A 20,328-nucleotide genomic window follows, 5' to 3' on the forward strand; every position below is an offset into this window, starting at 1 on the left:
CGAAACATGTCCCTCAAGTACCAAATTTATTATACAACAGATGAATAATGGAAAAACACTCATCCATAGAAGAGGATAATCATGTAACACAATCCCCAAAGCACCTGTAAAAATTGCAGTATACCACCTAGTAAAAATGAAATTTGGTTTTGTCAATTACAATAAATTAGTTGCTCTGATGTTACGTCCTGTCTGGTAAGTCTTGCGTCAGTTTCCTCTGGGTGCTCTGGTTTCTTTCCATAGTCAAAAGATATGAGGATTAGGTTGATTGACCATGCTAAATTACCCCTTAGTGTCAATAGGGCTAGTGGAGTAAACGTTTGGGATTACAGGGATAGGGCCAGTGTGGGATTGTCATTGGTGCAGGCTCGATAGGCCAAATTACCTTCTGCACTATCGGGATTCCATGATTAACACCAATCGCTTGCTTCATGGCTGCACAAGATATTTATTCTGTTGGATTCAGTGGCTCAATGAGCAAATCCCCATTTCCAAGCAATCAGTAATATAAACAGAAAATGCTGGATAAACTCAGCAAGTCTGGCAGTATCTGTGGAGAGCGAAACAGAGCTAACGTTTTGAGTCCATATGACTCTTCTACAAAGCTGGAGAGGTAGAAATACAAAGAATTACATAATTGGAGAGGATTGAAAAGTGCTAATTGCGGACAAAGGTAAAATAGCAGAATGTGTTGGCATTTTCTCCTATTAAAACATTTTGATCAATGCTTTAGTCAAACAAGACCAGTTATGAACCGTCAACTTAACTTATTTTACAGTCAGCAAATAACGTGAAGAATAAGTGTTTGAATTGTGATGTGGTTCACCAGAACATTTCACAGTAAAGATGAGAATAAATGACAACACGCCACCCTAGTTGCCAGGCTAAATTAAGTTTTCTGAATAAGGTTTTCTTCAAAACTAGGTTGTCTCAATCTTCAGGAAGCCTTGGCCCCAGTCTGTCTCAGTGATCAGCCGACAGTGTGGCCTTGCATTTCATCCCCAGCTGGATAGCAGCTTGACCTCTGACCCTCTGCCCAGTTTTGAGACATTGAGATGCTCTGTAGATCTGCCAATCAAGCTACTGGTGCCACTTCCATTCCCCAAACCCCCAGCAAGTTGGAAAGATGTCCCAGAAACAATCACTTTCCTTGCCCAAATGACTTGACCCTTCCTGACAATTGTGGGTGTGGAAGATCAGTGCAATATTTCTCGCATTTCAAGCGGTCTGGACAGATGTTTTTACCTGAATCCAATCCTCATCTTTCAGCAATGGTGCGCTGCAAAGATTCATTCAATTACATCAAACTTAACTTTTAGAAACAGGCTCTTCTGCTCACCCATGTCCCTGTTTGTGTTCCTGCTGAGTCTCATCTTCATCTCACTCCATCAGCAATGGTGGCACGGTGGTAAAGCGGTTAGCACTGCTGCCTCACAAGCTTCAGGGGCTCGGGTACAATTCCAGTCTCGAGTGACTGTGAAAGGCTTGAACGTTCTCCCTGTGTCTGCGTGGGTTTCCTCCGGGTACTCTGGTTTCCTCCCACAGTTCAAAGACATGCCGAATAGATGGATTGGCCATGCTAAATTTCCCCTTAGATGTGTAGTTTAGATGGACTAGCCATGGCAAATGTGTTTGGGGTTACGAGGTTAGGGAGGAGTCCCTCATGGCAGACTGGCGCATAAGGTGAAGTTGCACAGGATCAGAGGTGTGCTGGCAAGTTGAATACAGAACTGGCTTGGTCATAGAAGACAGAGAATAGCAGTGGAAGAGTGCGTTTCTGAACGGAGGGCTGTGACAAGTGGCATTCCTCAGGGATCAGTGCTGGGACCTTTGCTGTTAATTTGGAGGAAAATGTAACTGGCTTGATAAGCAAGTTTGCGGATGACACAAAGGTTGGTGAATTTGTGGATAGCGATAGGGCCATCAGAGGATATCTGAAGTTGAAGACATGGGCAGAGAGATGGCAAATGGAGTTTAATCCAGACAAAGGTGAGATAATGCATTTTGGGAGATCAAATACAGATAGGAAATATACAGTAAGTGGCAGAACCCTTAGGAGTATTGATAGGTAGAGGGATCTGGGTGTACAGGTACACAGGTTGCTGAAAGTGGTAATACAGGTGGAGAAGGTAGTCAAGAAGGCATATGGCATGCTTGCCTTCATCGGCTGGGGCACTGAGTTTAAAAACATGCAAATCATGTTGCAGCTTTATAGAACCTTAGTTCGGCCACACTTGAAATATTGTGTTAAATTCTGGTTGCCACACTGCCAGAAGGATGTGGAGGCTTTGGAGTGAAGAAAATTACTCCACAGGAAAGATTTACCAGGATGTTGCCTGGTATGGAGGGCATTAGCTATGAGGAGAGTCTGGAGAATCTTGGTTTGTTCTCACTGGAACAGAGGTTGAAGGGCAACCTGATATAATCTTGTAGACTTCTGAGGGATATGGACAGAGTGGATAGTCAGAAGCTTTTCCCAGGATGGAAGAGTCAATTACTCAGGTGCATAAGTTTAAGATGCAAGGAGCAAGGTTTAAAAGGAGATGTTCAAGACAAGTTTTTTTTAAAACACAGAGGGTAGTGGTTGCCTGGAACTCGCTGCCGGGGAAGGTAATGGAAGCAGATTCGATAGTGACTTTTAAGGGGCATTTTGATAAATACACGAATAGAATGGGAATAGAGGGATATGGTCCCTGGAAAGGTAGGGGGTTTTAGTTCAGTCAGGCAGCATGGTCAATGCAGGCTTGGAGGGCTGAAGGGCCTGTTCCTGTGTTGTAATTTTCTTTGTTCCTTGTTCAGACCTCTTGAAGGTAGTGAAGACAGGTTGAGAAAATGGTTAAACAGGCACAAAGATCCTGGGCTTTACAAACAGAAACATAAGATACAAAAGCAAGGAAATTATGGTGAAACTTCATAAAATATAGAATACTTCAGATGAAGCTGAGTCTAATTTTCAGCTTCAGGAAGAATGTCAAGACTTTTGAGAGGGTGCAAAAAATAATAGTTCCAGGGACGAGGGATAGATGGGAGTAATTGGAGCTGTTTTCCTTAAGAGAAAGAAAGTTTGAGAGATCTGATTGAGTTATTCAAAAACATGAGAAGTTTAGATAGAATAGATAGAAGAGAACAAAAGATGATTTATACCCAATGGCTTTATCCTCTGACATGCCATGTTTCCAAGCAATGCCAAAGCAAATTTATGAATGTTTCATAAGCTTATTAACAGTTCACTGGAGTGAAGTTTGGTCATGCGTAAATTAAGTTACTCCTGGAGAATCCTTTTAAACTAATGCTCTTTTTAGTTTCAAGGACGGCCTGATGCTGAAATTGTAAGCTCCACGGAACACGAGCAAAGCAGTTACGAGGCGTTCCTTTTCAGATGGGGCAGTCTGATTGATTCCAAAAATTACAAAGGACATGCTATTTCAACACAATGGCAGGCTTCTTCAATATTTCATAGGTCCCACCTCTGCAGTCTAAATACTGTAATTAGACATCACTTAATCATTTCCATTTACAAGCACTGTCTAAGGCTGATTGCGACAAAACAAAAGAACAAACTGGGGAATGACAATGGCACTGGCTCCCCACATCATTGTGTGTGGAGAATCGAGAGCGACCACACAGCTGAAGCAGTTCGCATGCCAACAACTGCAGTACTGGCAGCCTGTGCACAAAGCTCAGAGAAACTGCAAAAAATACAGGGTGATGACTACATCGCCCACCCACCTCCCTTCATCAACGCAACTGAAGCAAATGATTGAAAGTGGAATCCAGCTGGGAATGAAAGGCAAAACCACACACTCTGGAGGCCAGTCCTGGAAAATCTGCTGAGAGAGACAGACAGGGGCCGAAGCTTCCTGAAGGTTGACACAATCTAGCTTTAAGGTAAACATTGTTCAGAAAACTTATTTAGCATGGTAACTAGGACAGTGTGTTGTCATTTATCATCATCTTTACTGCGAAAAGCTCTGTTCAGCCACATCACAATCAGAGGGGATTTACTTATTCCCCATGTTAATTTACTGACTGTAAAATAAATAAATTGTGGTTGGGGTGGGGGGTGTGGGGAGGAATCAAAACTTGGTTTCTCCTCAGTCTTCAAATCATCCCTTCCCCCAGAAAAACTGTTGGTGCTACATCATCTGTCAAGCAGCTCTTCACTGGCTCCAGACTCCGGGCGCTGACTCTAGGTAATCCTCTCAAAATTGTTCAAAAAATTTCAAGCAGTTAAAATTGCTTTGTTGGAAGGCAACAATTCTGCAAAAGCACATACAGTTTTGAATAGATAGGGTCCCACTGCCTTCATCATTTGGTATAAACCGCACCTTGAAAAAGATCAGCGCATGCCATTCTGAATCAGACCGATCCAACCTCATTCCCAATGGATCCAATGTGCACTGCAGAGGAAGACAACCTACAATCCCATTTCCCATACATCCAGATTCCACAAGGCACCAAAAATTTTTCCTAATGTTAAACGTATTCAATGCTGGAGCATCCACACCCTCTGGAATAGAGGATTCCAAAGATTCAAAGCCCTCTTGAATGAAAGAATTTCTCCTCGCCTCGATCATAAAATATCAGTCTTTTCTTTATCCTTTGCCTGCGTGTTCTAGATTCCCATCTAGATGAAACAACCTCTCAGTGTCTACCCTGCCAAGCCCTGTCAAACCTTCTATTGCTCAATAAGATCACCTCTCAACTCTACCAAAGTCCGCACAGTATCAGCCCACTTTACTCAGCCTCTCGTCATGAAACAACCCTCTCATTCCAAGGACCAATCTCGTGAATCTTCGCCACACCGCCTCCAAGGTGCAAGTTTCTGTTTCCTTAAATACGGAGGACAAAGCTACACACAATATTCTAGGTGCGATCTCACCAACGCCCTATACATTTGTAGCAACACTTACTACTGTCCTCCAATCCACTTGCAATTAAAGCCAATATACCATGTGCCTCAAGAACAAAGAACGAAGAAATTGACTGCACAGGAACAGGCCCTTTGGCCCTCCAAGCCTGCATCGACCATGCTCTCTGACTGAAATAAAACACCCTACCCTTTCAGGGAACATATCCCTCTATTCTATTCCCATCCTATTCGTGCACTGGCCAAGACGTCCCTTAGAAGTCACTAAATGCTCCTAATTGCTTCTTGCACCTTGTCATGGTCGTCATTATTTTTTAAAATTTGCTCACAGAATGTGGGCATTACTGGTTGTTGGGGAGGGGGATGGGGGTGGTGTTATACCAAATGGGCTGCAGCGATTCAAGGCTCACCATCACTTTCTCGAGGACTATTCAGGATGAGTAATATATACTAACCTGCCAACAATGTCCACACCTTGTGATAGAATTTTTAAAGATTTTATTTGTTGGTATTAATTACCTTAGTCTTTTTCTATCTACACTATCCTCTATTTCTGTGATGCAACATGTCATCTACAGGGAAGACAGACAAAATATTTGTTCAATGCCTCTGCCATTTCCTCATTCCCCATAATAATTTCTCCTGTCTGTTTCTCAGGGATCAATGTTTACTTTTCCTTTTTCTATGGTTGTAAATGTTCTTGCAATCTGCTTTATATTCTTTACGAGTTTGCTTTCATATTCTATATTATCCCTGAACAATATTTTTTTGATGGCCCTTTGTTGGTTTCCAAAACACTCCAAATTGCAGACTTACTACTACTCTGTCATGTTACAAGACAGTTACTTTAATCCAATACTGTTCTTAACTTCCTGTGCAGTCATGAATGAATCTTTCTTGGAGTTTTTTTTGCCGATCAGAATTTTCTGGACACTTAAAACTCTTTATTTAAAACATAACCCACTGTTTACTTATGGCCATACCTTTAGTCTGCTTTGCTAATCAACCATAGCCAGTACTTCCCTCATACCTATCAAATGACTATGTTAAAGATTCTTGCTTAATCTTTCAGAACAGCATCATCATACTTAATGTAGAATTACAAGGAGAAATATGGATCTTTTACGATGATTACGAATGAATCCTGCATGGCAAAATACAAGGTCTAAGGTAGTTTGATTCCTCGTTGGTTCCAAAACATAATGCTCCAGTAAACTGTTGGGAAAAAATTTACTAACTCATCTTCTAGACTATCCTTGCCAATTTGATTAGTTGAGTCAATGTGAAGATTTAAATTAATCATAGAATCTGCAGAAGGAGGCCATTTTGCCCATTGAGCCTGCACCAACAACAATCCCACCCAGATCCCATCCCTATAACCTCACATATTCACCCTCCTAATCCCCCTGGACCCTAAGGAGTAATTTATCATGGCCAATCAACCTAACCAGCACATCTTTGGACTGTGGGAAGAAACTGGAGCATCCACAGTTAGCCCACGCAAAGACGGGGAGAATGTGCAAACTCCGCATAGACAGTCACCCAAGGCTGGAGTTGAGTCTGAGTCCCTAGCACTGTGAGGCAGCAGTGCTAACCACTGTGCTGCCCCAAGTTCTCCAACAATTATCAGATTGCCTTTCTTCTGCAGGAGGCAGTGGCAAAGCGGCAATGTCCAAAGATCTACGTTAAAGCTCTAGGACCTCGGTTCAAGTCTCACCATACCAGCTAGTGGAATTTAAATTCAAATCAGCAAAACTAGGAATTGAAAACTTGTCTCAGTGATCGTGACCATGAAACCATCACCTGGTTCACTAATGTCTTTTAAAGAAGGAAATTTGCCTACATGTGACACTCAGACCCATAACATTTGGTTGTCTCTAAACTGCCTTTGAGATGGCACAGCAAGTCACTTGGTTCAAAGACAATTAGGGATGGATAACTCCACTCCAACAATCTCATTTTTTTATGACTATTCCCTACATGGGCATTATTCATTGATGCACAGTTGCTGTTAAAATTTGTCCCTTCCTGTCCCACTCTGCTGCTTTTACCATATAGAACCTTAGAAAGATTACAGAACAAAATGAGGCCATTCAATCCATCACGTCCAGGCCAGCTCGAGCCCCACTGGCAACATAACTTTCAGAGCTCCTAGCTGTAGCAATGGAGAACAACGTCCGACACCATGTCTTTACTATCACTTCCACATTCTTTTCCACTTCTTCTACTCAATGGCATCTACACCATAGTACCACTGTTCATTTGCTCATCCGTGCTAGAGTACTCCTCATCCACAAAAGTAGCAAAAACTTCATACCAGCTGGTTCAAATCAAGGGCTGAGGATCCTCCAGCACTCCCTATTAGATTTCCATTCATGCTGGACTTGCAGTCACACCCTCCTGTTGCTGACCATTGAACAACCTTGATGATCTACCTAGGCAAAGAGGCACAGCTGTCTCTTGGAACAAAGTATCCAGGTAATTCCCCCCTTCTCTGATGCTCTCCTCCAGTTCAGCAATCTCAGCCAAGGTAGCTCAAGCCGCAGACACTTGCTGCAGATATTGTAGTAAGAAGTCTCACAACACCAGGTTAGAGTCCATCCAGGACCGCAATGCATTCCATGGATTCAGAAACACCATAATCCCTGCCATGGGGATCTAACTTGATTTATTTGATAAGAGAATCAGTCATTAATTCATACAACTAAAATAATTGCAAGTCTCCCAGCTTGGGGACAAAAGAACATAGACTAATTACTGGAGGCTGAAAAGAGGTATAAAAAGCAACAGTGAATTCCCACCTGTACCAGATCTCTGAATTCCTCACCGAGTCCTTGTTCAACTCTGAGTTCTAACTCTGATGGAGCAAAATCTCTCAGCTCGTGAACAGTACCTTCTTCTGGTAGCCACAGCAATTGTCAAGAGGGTAAAGAAAGAAAAAACAAAGTGTGCAATTTATGGATACTTAAGATTTCAGAAAACAACCACGTGGAGAAACAATTTCATTTCATGGTGACTCAAACGGCTTGTTGTTTTGTAAAGATCCGAATTAAAAGTTTCTAATTAAATAAAGCTCTTGATGTTTCAGCAGTGTTTACAGTACTTAACTTTCAAAAATAATCAAACTGAAGAAACTGGAACCTGCAGGGCACTAAATTTCTTTCAAGATATCAAGTCGTTCTCTCAATTGCTTGAAATGTTTCTCGGCTGTTTCTTATTTTCTGGCAAAAGCTCTGTGATCGTTTGTTTAAGACCACGATATTCTGTCATTTTTTAAAAGAAAAATCCAATGGACAATAATGGGTGAATAATTATAGACTCACACTTCAACTTTCTTTCTCTTCAACACAATGTTAAATTATCCAAATCTTTGATCAAAAGTAAAAGGGAAATATTGATTTCCCCGATTTTATGTGTCATGAATAAAAATGGCAAATTATTATTGTTTCCGTATGTAGAAAAGGATTCACTCAGTCACCCAGCCACTATAGAAAATCAGCGGTCAAAGATACAACATACTGCTGAAAATCAATGTAATTACAAATTGCACTCAAAAATCGCTCCATCTACTTGAAATTGTCATTATTTTAGTGAACTCACTATTGGATTTGGAATTTCTAAAAATATCTAAATGGCGAAGTGTGATAAACACATCATTCTTCTATAGATGCACGATAGAAAGCATTCTTTCTGGATGCATCACAGCTTGGTATGGCTCCCAAGACCACAAGAAACTACAAAGGGTTGTGACTGAAGCTCAGTCCATCACTCAAACCAACCTCCCATCCATTGACTCCATTTACACTTCCTGTTTGGAAAATCAGCCAGCATAATTAAGGACCCATACACCCTGGACATGCTCTCTTCCATCAGGAAAAAGATACAAGAGTTTGAGATCGTGTACAAACTAACTCAAGAACAGCTTCTTTCTTGCTGCCAGACTTTTGAATGGACCTTCCTAATATTAAGCTGATCTTTCTCTACACCCTAGCTATGACGGTAACACTACATTCTGCACTCTCTCCATTCCTTCCCAATGCTTTGCATAGTGCGCAAGAAACAATACCTTTCACTGTGTAAAAATACATGTGACAATAATAAATCAAATCAAAAAAAAACTATAGTCTGAACAAAAACAGAAAATAATGGAAAATCTCAACAGGTCTGACAGCACACCTGTAAAGAGAGGATAGAAAACGTTTCGAGTCTGGATGGCCCTTCGTCAGGGCTTCACTACGCTGGTCTGCTAGTGATTACAACTGTAATTTATATGTTTTGCAGTTCAAAAATAGACTCATTACTTAACAGAATTTTAAATCCTTGCCCAGAATTTTAAACAAGATTTGATAAAACCTATGATAGGGACAGGTGAAACTTTTTGGCTCAAACATTTTGGATACAATATCAAAGATCCTCAAACAGTTTTAGAGTTGTTCTCAGTGAAATGGTACACAGATGCATGCACACCAATGATTAATTGCAACTCATTGTAAGCCAGACATCAGAAAGTTGCCAGATTCAATCCTTGGTCTGTGCTGAATTGGCAAACAACAAATATATTTACACAGTGAAGCACTGAAATTACCTTCTGTATTTTAGGTTAATATCACAAAGGCTTGCATATCAGGTCAATATACAGCAACCTCTGGACATCAGGTGAAAATAACTGGTCCCCACAACTTAAGACTCAAATGTACAATTACTACCTGGCCAAGTTATCACCAGTGTCCATGAAACCAAAAGATATCTAGCTGCAAAAAAGGAAAACGATCCAGCTCAATTTAATTAATGCGGAGTTTACCTGAAGACCATCACAGCACTTATCTGCTTCTTCATCAAAGTCAAGGTTTTCGCCTCTGAAATTTTTCTTTGCATTGAATTGATTTCACAATGAAAGAAATTGGACCGGAAAGAGGTGGGGTAACTAAACTATTCTGAAATCTAGATGAAACTACTGAATGGTGGAGCAGATTACATAGTTTTCTTGTGCTAACCTGCCTATGCCAACTTTGACTTTAAAAAAAAATTTAAGTCCTATCCTTGCTGAAAATTTAATTGCTTTGCTGTCATGCAATGTATCTTTGCAATTCTGTTGCTCTGCAAGTTTGAACATTGCTATTGGCATACAAGCTCAATTCACTGCAAAATTGTGTACACTACAATTAACGGTCAAACTGATGGTTTGACCATTTAGGGGATCCCTAACTGTGAGATCATTCATTATTCTGGTCTCCTTACACAGACCAGGCCTAGGATAGCTTGCTCCCTCATAGGTTCCATTACATGCTGTTCAAGGAAACAATCATGGATACATTCTATGAACTCCTCCTCGAGGGTACCTTGTCTAGTTTGACAATTGACATGTAGATTCAAATCCCCCATGATAATTGCTGCACCATTTTTGCATGCATCAGTTATTTTCTCTTTTATTGCTCACCCCACCTTGATGTTATTATTTGGCGACCTATCGACTACATCTATCAGTGATTTTTTTTCTCCTTACTATTTCTAATTTCCACCCGGATGGATTCAATCCTTTTCTCCATAGAACCTATATCATCTCTCACCACCACCCTGATGTCATCCTTAAATATCAGAGCTACACCACTCCATTACCTTCTTGTCTATCCTTTCGAATAGTTTTGACATTTAACTCACAGTCCTGACCAGCCTGCAACCATGTCTCTGTAACAGCAACTAAATCATACTCATTCACAATGATGTGTGCCGGCAACTCATTTACCTTGTTTCAAAAGTAACAAGCATTTAGTCGCTCTTATGAGCTATTTTCTGGACCTTTGTTGCTCTTTGTGTCTTTCCCATTTATGCTGTTTTTGGCATTTTTGTAAACCCTTTGTTTTAATTTGAAGCTGCCCCTCATCTCTTTAGTTGTACATGGCTTTTTTCTTTCTCTGAAGTTTTCCTTCTCAAGGGAGAAACTGGTTCTATATTGAATCAAATGCTTCTTGACACATCCTCCACTGTTCTTCAGTTGTTTTACCCGTGAGCAGATTTTCCCAGTTTGGTGTGTTTCAGTCTCATTTCATTAAAATCAGCTTTGCCTGGGTTGGGATGTGAGGCAATGATCAAGCAGAACAGCTTCAGGTGTGCCATAATTAACAGGACAAATGCTAAATGGTCAAGAGTTAGGAAACAATGTGAGGGAGGTGACACCTCACTGCAAACGTTTCCCCCCACCCCCGCCGCGGGATGAGGGCGTAGCTGGGTCAGCACCCATTACCCATCCCTAACTGTCCTCCATTTCAGAGGGCATTTGAGAGTCAACTGTACTGTTGTGGATCTGGAGTCACATGTAGGCCCGACCATATAAGGGTGGCAGATTTCCTTCCCTAAAGGTCATTAGTGAACTCGATGGGTTATTATGACCTTTAACAATGGTTTCATGGTCATCATTAGACTTTTAATTCTAATTCTTTTTTGAATTTAAATATCACCATCTGCCATGGTGGGATTCAAACCCGGGTCCAAAGATCTTATCCTGGGTCTCTGGATAACCAATCCAGTGACAATATCACTTGGCCACCGCATACCTGGTTCTAAATAGTCTCACTGATGATGACAATCAGGGGCACCTCAGAAACTGACAAATGCTAATGGGGTGCTGAAAATATGAATTGGGAATTTTCTATGGAGCGTGAGCCCTGACTCTAGATGACAGCTAGAAAATAACTCATCGTTCAGTGCAAAGGCTGAATGAGGAATAAAAGGGAGGAAGACTTGGAGGAATCTGAGATGAGGCTGGACTGGACAGTCAACAAAGATGTTAAAAGGAGCAATAAGGCAGCAAACATTGTCTTCCGTTATAGAAGAGTTTGCTTTTACCGGAATTACTCTGATGTCTCAGAGAATTCCAAGAAAAAAAAACACATCCCCACCCAACATTCCAGTCTTACATGGCAGATTTTCATGGTGAATAAACATTCTAATAATAGACCTGTAATCACCTCAGTCCCATTCTCATCTTAGACCACAAACCGCTTTCTCTCAAATCAAAATCTAACTTTACAATGCAGGGTGTTTGTCAGGTAGACTGTTATAAATGATGTGGAGATGCCAGCGTTGGACAGTATGAAGTCTCACAACTCCAAGTTAAAGTCCAACAGGTTTATTTGGTATCACGAGCTTTCAGAGTGCTGCTCCTTCATCAGCTGGAATTACCCCACCTGATGAAGGTGGACGGTGATGATCACTCCACCTGAAGGGGCAGTGCTCTGAAAGCTCGCAATTCCAACTAAATCTGTTGGACTTTCACCTGGTGTTGTGAGATTTCTTCCTGTGCACACCTCAAGACATTTAACAGAAGTCCCAAGTTAGAAATATTAATCTACAGAGCAATTAGCGCATGAAAACTTCACATATGAACAACTACACAATACCAAAAGTAACATTAACAGTAGTGAGAGTGACCAAATGGTTTGATTTCAATGAGTCTGTGTCAAGAACAAAACAAACATTCATAAAATGAGCAAACAGCAACCAGTAAGTACTAGGGAAAATATACAATGTCAACTTCACCAACGATCAAAAATTTTCGTAATGAAAGCAAAGGATTTGAGAGCCCAAATCTGGGCAGTACAGAACATTGTACAATTGTACTTCTAGCTATTGGCAACAACCAACAATTTGTTGAATGAGGAAGTTGTGCATAAACCGATCACGTTTATTAAAAAAACCCTGGAAAGGAGGTGTAATGTCTCTTTTCTCCCACTAGATGCCTCAATTCTAAAGAAGTTGGTCATAAACAGGGGGGTCTGGTGAAAGGCCATGGACCTCAAACCAACCCAATTTTCCTTTCTCCACAGATGTAACTTGAGCTGCTGAGTGCATCTAGCATCTTCTGTTTCTATCTTCACCATTCTGGTGTGCTCAAATCTTACCTTTTCTTTCCCCATTTACTCCTAATTTATTGATACCAGCAGCTTAAGATATGCAGCAGAAGTCCAAAGATGTGCGGATTAGGTGGACTGACCAAGCTAATTTTCACCTTAGTGTCCAAAGATATCTAAGTTGGGAGGATTTGTGGGGTAAGCAGGTGAGGTTACGGGGATAGGACCTAGATGGGATGCTCTGTCAGACAGTCAGTGCAGATTCAATGGGCCGAAAGGTCTCCATCCGCACTGTAGGGATTCTATGATTCCTTCCTCAGGTGTGAGTGTCAATAGCAATTGTTAGTTAGAATAGAGGGACAATCACAAGCAAACTTAAATTCCTTTTCACCATGCATGCCCTCCCAATAAGAATACAAAGCTAAGGAATACAGAGAGGACACTTCCTCCAGATGAAATGGACTGCTGAGATCAGACCAGGTGCTGGGACATGGGATCTTCCAGGTTTAAGAGTTGAGAATCTCCAATGACTGAAGAGCTATTCCCCAATGTGGTAGTTTTTCAACATTAGCCATCTGCACTGGCAGTCTTTCTCCTGCAAGAGGTGGTGCTGTCAATGCAGCCTCAGTAACAGACAAAATCATTCTCCACATTAGAAGCACTGCCCAAAAGTTTCGACATTTCTCTCCTTAATAATCTGAGACAGAACTACAAAGAGTATTTGCAATGAACTCACTCGGTCCTTATCGTCAGCAACATCAGAGAGGATGTCATCAAGGTCCAAGATGCCGCCATCGCTGTGCTCCAAACGATGCACCTGTACCCAGTAAGCTGGATCCTAATGGAAAGAGGGAGAAATATTAGGCTCAGAATTTGACTGGAGCAACCCTCCAACAACAAACAATTTTCACTCGTATGCAACACAGAACTTGCCAGGCTTCCTTCAATAGGCCCTCCAAACATGCAGCTTTGACCAACAAGAAGGAAAGGGCAGCAGACACATGGGAACACCACAACCTACCAATTCCCCACCAATCTCCGAAATGCATTGCTATTCCTTAATTGTCAGTGGGTCAAAATCCTGGAACTCCCTACCTAACGGCACTGTGGGTGTATCGACACCACATGGACTGCAGCGGTTCAAGGTGCTGGTTCCACCACCACCATCTCCAGGATGATGGGCAAAAAATGCTGGCCTACGCAGTGATCCACACATTTCATGAAAGAATTTTAAAATGACAATTTCTTGTTATCTTTTCAATCTTAAGAAATCTAATCAGGCAACTTGATCAAATAGTTTTACCTTACAGGTTGACGGAAAACAAAAAACTACAAAATATTTGCAGCATATATTTTGAGATCAACCACAACTCTATGTGCACATCTTTTAAATTCAAAGATAGTATACTTAGCAAAGACCAGCATGACTCAAACAGATAAAAAGCATATTTTCCTTATCAGGATGATGGCACTAATGGAATGATGATAGTCAAAAATTAACAAGGAGTTCACATTAGCAAATAAAATGCTGTGTACAAATTCTTTTTCATGCACTGAAAGCAGCAAAGATCAAGTAAAGTTTACCACAAAAATGCTAAACATAAACACGTTAATTAACGGTGAAGCTAGCAAGAATGGTACTGCATAAATTCAGGTTCTTTCTTTGCCTGGGAATTTGGTTCAGTTGGTGCTATTTTTGTTTCTGGATCATTACATTGATTGTACAATCTAAGCCAAAGCCCCAGCGTAAGGTTAAGTATCAGAGTTGCCATCCACTAAATGAACATTAAAATCATATCTCCTTGCTTTCAGGTAAACATTAAAAGTTGGTCCTCCAACAGAACGAACTTTAATGGGAGGATAAAGTGCTTTTGGGCAGCATAGCAGTTAGCACTGTTGCCTCACAGCTCCAGGGATCCTGGTTCAATTCCAGCCTTGGATGACTGCGAGGAGTTTGTGCTTGCTCCCAGTGTCGGCGAGGGTTTCCTACAGGCGGTCCAGTTTCCTTCCACTGTCCAAGACATACAGGTGAATTGGTCATGCTAAAATGCCCTTTATAATCCATCTAATCCAACACATCTTGGGATAAATCATTGGAAATGTGTGAGGTTGAAGGATTAGGGCGGGAGCAAGGGCCTGGGTATAGTGTACTGTCACAAGTAGGCTTACATTAACATTCTAATGAAGTTACTGTGAAACTCCCCAGTCACCGTACTCCAGTGCCTGTTTGGACACGCGGATGGAGAATTTAGCATGGCCAATGCACCTAACCAGAATATATTTGCTGTGGAAGGAAACTGGATCAACTAGAAGAAACTCATGCAGACATAGACAGAACATGCATAGTCCACACAGACAAAGCTGGAATTGTCACTACAGAGGTGGTGCTCGACAGACTGGAGGGGCTGATTGTGGACAAGTCCCCAGGACCGGATGGAATGCATCCGAGGGTTCTGAAAGAAATGGCGGAGGTGATAGTGGATGCCTTGGTGGTTATTTTCCAGATGTCGCTGGATTCCGGGGAAGTGCCGGAAGATTGGAAAGCGGCTAATGTTACGCCGTTGTTTAAGAAGGGTGCCAGGCAAAAGGCGGGGAATTATAGGCCGGTTAGTTTAACGTCTGTTGTAGGTAAAATGTTAGAATCCGTCATCAAGGAGGAAATAGCGAGGCATCTTGAGGGGAATTGCTTGATAGAGCAGACGCAGCACGGTTTCGTTAAGGGGAAGTCGTGTCTGACAAATTTACTTGAGTTCTATGAGGATGTGTCTAGGGCGGTGGATAGAGGAGGGGCGGTGGATAGAGGAGAGCCGGAGGATGTGGTCTTTTTTGATTTTCAGAAGGCGTTTGACAAGGTACCTCACAAGAAGTTATTGCAGAAGGTCAGGGGACATGGAGTTGGGGGTCGGGTGTTAGCGTGGATAGAGGACTGGTTGTCAAATAGGAGGCTGAGAGTGGGGGTCAATGGGTGCTATTCGGATTGGCGGTTGGTGACTAGTGGAGTGCCTCAGGGGTCGGTGCTGGGGCCTCAGCTATTTACCACTTATATAGATGATCTGGAGGAGGGAACCGAGTGTATGGTGTCGAAATTTGCTGATGACACCAAGATCGGTGGAAAGGCAAATTGTGCGGAGGGTGTGGAGAGTCTGCAGAAGGATCTAGATAGGCTGGGCGAATGGGCCAGGAACTGGCAAATGGAATTTAATGTTAGCAAGTGCGAGGTGGTCCACTTTGGTAGGAATAATGGTAGGAAGGATTATTACTTACGTGGAGAAAAACTGCAGCAGGCGACGGTGCAGAGGGACCTTGGGGTCCTTGTGCGTGAGTCACAAAAACCCAGCTTGCAGGTGCAGCAGGTGGTCAGGAAGGCGAATGGGATGCTGGCCTTCATAGCGAGGGGGATTGAATATAAAAGTAGGGAGGTCTTGCTGCAGCTGTATAGGGCATTGGTGAGGCCGCAGCTGGAGTACTGTGTGCAGTTTTGGGCGCCGTACTTACGCAAGGATATTTTGGCCTTGGAGGGAGTGCAGAGGAGGTTTACTAGGCTGATGCCGGAGTTGAGGGGGTTGAGCTATGAGGAGAGGCTGAATAAACTAGGCTTGTACTCATTAGAGTTTAGAAGAATGAGGGGAGATCTCATTGAGACGTGTAAGATGATGAATGGGATGGATAGGATAGAGGTGGAGAGACTCTTCCCGCTCAGAAAGGACGGTAGGACGAGGGGGTACAGCCTCAAAATAAAGGGGGGGCGGTTTAGAACGGAGTTGAGGAAGAACCTCTTCACTCAAAGGGCGGTGAATCTCTGGAATTCTCCGCCCGTTGAAGTGGCGGAGGCTACCTCGCTAAATATTTTTAAGACGCGGGTTGATGGGTTTTTGATAAGAGAGGGGATTAAGGGTTATGGGGAGAGGGCGGGAAAGTGGAACTGAGCCACGACAGATCAGCCATGATCTTATTGAATGGTGGGGCAGGCTCGAAGGGCCAGATGGCCTACTCCTGCTCCTATTTCTTATGTTCTTATGTTCTTATTTCTTATGATCCCTATTCCCTGTCACTGTCAGGCAACACTGCTAACCACTGTGTCACCCTAAGGTACTCTGTCAGACAACCAGTGCAGACATGATAGGCCGACTGGCCTCTTCTGTGATGTAGGGATTCTGAGACATGCCAGTCCTCGTCAATGTGCATTCTCCACAAGGAAATACAAATAACACAAACACCACCGAACGATGCTAGGTTCTGAAACAAAATAAAGTAACCCTTCATACCAGCTGCATTGAAGTTTGAGCAGAAAGTGAAATAGAGGTCAATGACAAAGAGATTATGTACACAAGCCAGTGATCTCTGCTCCTGGATTTCTGCCCATTACAGAATTTGGGGGATCCCAAGGTTGGAGTGCAGAGGTTAGCATTCAGAATGTGAATGCAAAAATAAGATGAATCACTTCAAAAGCTCATACCCGACAAATCAACAGTCCCCCTAACTTAGAGGGCTTTTAAATTGGCACAGGGGTCTGATCTGGCCAATACAGGGAAATTGTAATACGAGAGACTGTAAGTTAAGATTATCCATAACATCTTGTAGATTACAAATATTCTTTTTTCCTCGCAACTGTACCCGAATTTATGGAATCCAGAATGCTGGGGTCATTGCCACTTCATGTCTAAAAGCACAAAGAAATATACTAAGCTGCTAAATCTGAAATACATAACTGCACCACTGGAATAAAACAATTTGCGACTAACTTATTTAAATTATCACTACACACACATCTTTAATCTTTCAACCAAGTATTGCCTCAGATTTCTGGAAGGTTCTTTGGTTTCAGCTGAACAAGGCCCCCAAAATGATATGGCACAGACACGATGTTAAAATGTACTGCATTCGGAAGGGCAGCTAGGCTAATTATACCTCAAACCGTTCCAATCTATGACAGCAATCACTGGCTATGTCAAACCGCATCATTAAAAAAAACATGAATTTACATATAAATGACTTCAGGACAAGCTGGTGGTTTCCACCTACTGGGTGGGTTCTAGTGAAGACTGTCCATTTTGTGAAGCATTTGCTTTGCTGACAAACGCTTAGAGGAAAGCTGGTTTCTGTAGACGATGTTTTGGCACAGATCAAACTGGAAACATGAATAGAAAATAACAAAAGTACTTTTTTTATATAGCTCACAAATCTTTCATTATAATGGTCCTCCACCACACCACAGAAGTGTATTTGCACCTCAGAGTAAATAATGAGTTGTTTATCAGTGAAACCAGAACACCTTTTAAAATGAACACTATAACAATAAAGCAGCTGCTTTTGTTTTCATAAGGATCAAGGAAGTATGCGCAAGTTAGCAATCGCAGGCTACCCAAAGCTATTCTGACTTTGCAGGAATGGGCTTCAGCAACGCATCCTTGCAGCTCAATCAGCAACTTCTTCACTCATATGGCAAATATTAGAGGATTGTGGACAGCAATACATCTGTACCATCATTTCTTCTTTTGCTTTATGCACAACTTGTCTGTAAGCAGTATTAAAATACATCTGGGCTTGCCCTCCCCCCATTCACTACACCCAATTATGTTTACATTTTACTCTAACTCAAAAAAAAATCATATTTGCTTTCCAGAGGACACTTAGCTGAGAATGTAATCCCTAGAGGGTTTATACAGGGGGCTGGGCCAGATTCAGCTCTTGTGGCAGGCAGTATTAAATTACCAGGCCAACACATTTTCTCTCCAGACATGAGCAACAAAATATTCATCAGCCATTTTTAACCACCAGACAGGAATCTCCTATTTGCATCTCAAGTCAAGGCCACATTATTTAGTCCGAAACATGAAGCAGAAAAACAGAGAGATTTGATTCGATGCAGTTTCACTGAAAATAAACAGGAAAGGGAGCCCAAAATTAAAAATAAGATTTCATCAAGTGTGTATTAACTGTCCATATTCTTATGGAATGCATTTTTTTCAAAAGCTAAAAGAACCACCAAATCTAAAAGAAACACAGAATGATGCTGGCTATTAAACGAACATGGATGATCCACTTTATCTCTTGAATAAGACCGAATTCAAACATACAAATATAGTCAAGGAAAAGTCACATCAGGAGAATCTCTCACCATAAAAAGGACCAGTGACATTCCATCCTCTCTCATCATATGGACAACACTGACAAGGGTGCACTCATTATCCATCGCTAAACAATTCTTTGCACAACTCAGTGGTTTATTCGGCTGCTTCAGAGTGCACGAAGAATCAACCGTGTAATGGAGAGGCTGGAATCCTCGGGAGAAGGACATGAGTGAACCAAATGGGTTTTTAATGATCTTTCAGCAGCATTGATGCAACTAGAAACTAGAAGCAGGAGTAGGCCATTCGGCCCTTCAAGCCTATTCCACCATTCATTTTGATCATCAAATTCAATATCCTGGTATCCCCCCCTTATCCTCAAATCTCTTTAGTCCAAGAGCCATATCAAATTTCTTCTCGAAATAACGCAACATTTTCACCTCAATTACACTCTGTGGTAGTGAATTCCACACATTCACCACCCTTTGGGTGAAAATATTGCTCCTTACCTCAGTTCTAAAAGGTTTATCCTTTACTTCTGGATTCCCCCACCACTGGGAACATTCTTTCCGAATCTACCCTGTCTAACCCTGTTAGAATTTTCTAAGTTTCCATGAGATCCCCTCTCACTCTTCTAAACACTAGTGAATATAATCCTAACCGACTTAGTCTCTCCTCATATTACAGACCTGGCATCCCAGGAATCAGCATTGTAAAGCCTTGCTGTACTCCCTCTATTGCAAGGGCATCCTTCCTCAGATAAGGGCACCAAAACTGCACACAATATTCCAGATGTCGCCCCACCACTGCCCTATACAACTGCTGTAAACATCCCTATCCCTATACGCAAATCCTCTCGCTACGAAGGCCAACATACCACTTGCTTTCTTTACTGCCTGCTGTACTTGTGTGCTTACTTTCAGGGACCAAGTCAGATTCCCATGGTCTCATTGAGTATCCACTGCTCTCTGGTAGAAATATGTTCCACCCCTGCATCCACCCCACACATTAGCAGATTTATTGAATGCTGCTGACATTCAAACTCAGACTTGAGATTACTAGCCCTCCAGCAACAGTCACAAACCAACAGTAGCACAAACAATGCATCATTGATTTGATTTTGTCACATATATTTATATACAATGAGAAGTACTGCTTTCTGCATACTATGCAAAACATATTGTACATAGGGAAGAAAAGGAGAGAGTGCATAATGTTGTGTTACAGTCATAACTAGGGTGCAGAGGAAGATCAACTTAATGCGAGGTAGGTCCATTGAAAAGTCTGATGGCAGCAGAGAAGAAGCTGTACTTGAGTCAGTTGTTACATGTCCCCGGACTTTTGTACCCTTTTCCTGATGGTAGAGTATGTCCAGGTGCGTAAGATCCTTGACTATGCTGGCTGCTTTTCCAAGGCAGCGGGAATTATACACAGTGTCAATAGATGGAAGGCTGGTTTGAGTGATGTACTGGACTTCGTTCACGACTCTTGGTAGTTTATTGCAGTCTTGGACAGAGCAGGAGTCATACCAAGCTGTGATACA

The 20,328-nt window shown here is 42.0% G+C and overlaps 1 protein-coding gene across 8 annotated transcripts in view; it reads right to left on the reverse strand.

Annotated features, from left to right (window-relative positions):
* The window catches only part of pard3aa (par-3 family cell polarity regulator alpha, a), an 800,310-nt gene that overhangs the window by 623,695 nt on the left and 156,287 nt on the right, over positions 1–20,328 (reverse strand). For all 8 annotated transcript variants that reach the window (XM_080212204.1, XM_080212186.1, XM_080212194.1 and 5 more), the window contains exon 2: positions 13,454–13,555. In XM_080212204.1, the coding sequence (XP_080068330.1) occupies positions 13,454–13,555 (102 nt within the window). The remainder of the gene's footprint in view (positions 1–13,453; positions 13,556–20,328) is intronic.

This window comes from Carcharhinus amblyrhynchos, chromosome 2 (assembly GCF_965287045.1).
Source record: "Carcharhinus amblyrhynchos chromosome 2, sCarAmb.v2.hapA, whole genome shotgun sequence".
Taxonomy (NCBI): Eukaryota; Metazoa; Chordata; class Chondrichthyes; order Carcharhiniformes; family Carcharhinidae; genus Carcharhinus; species Carcharhinus amblyrhynchos.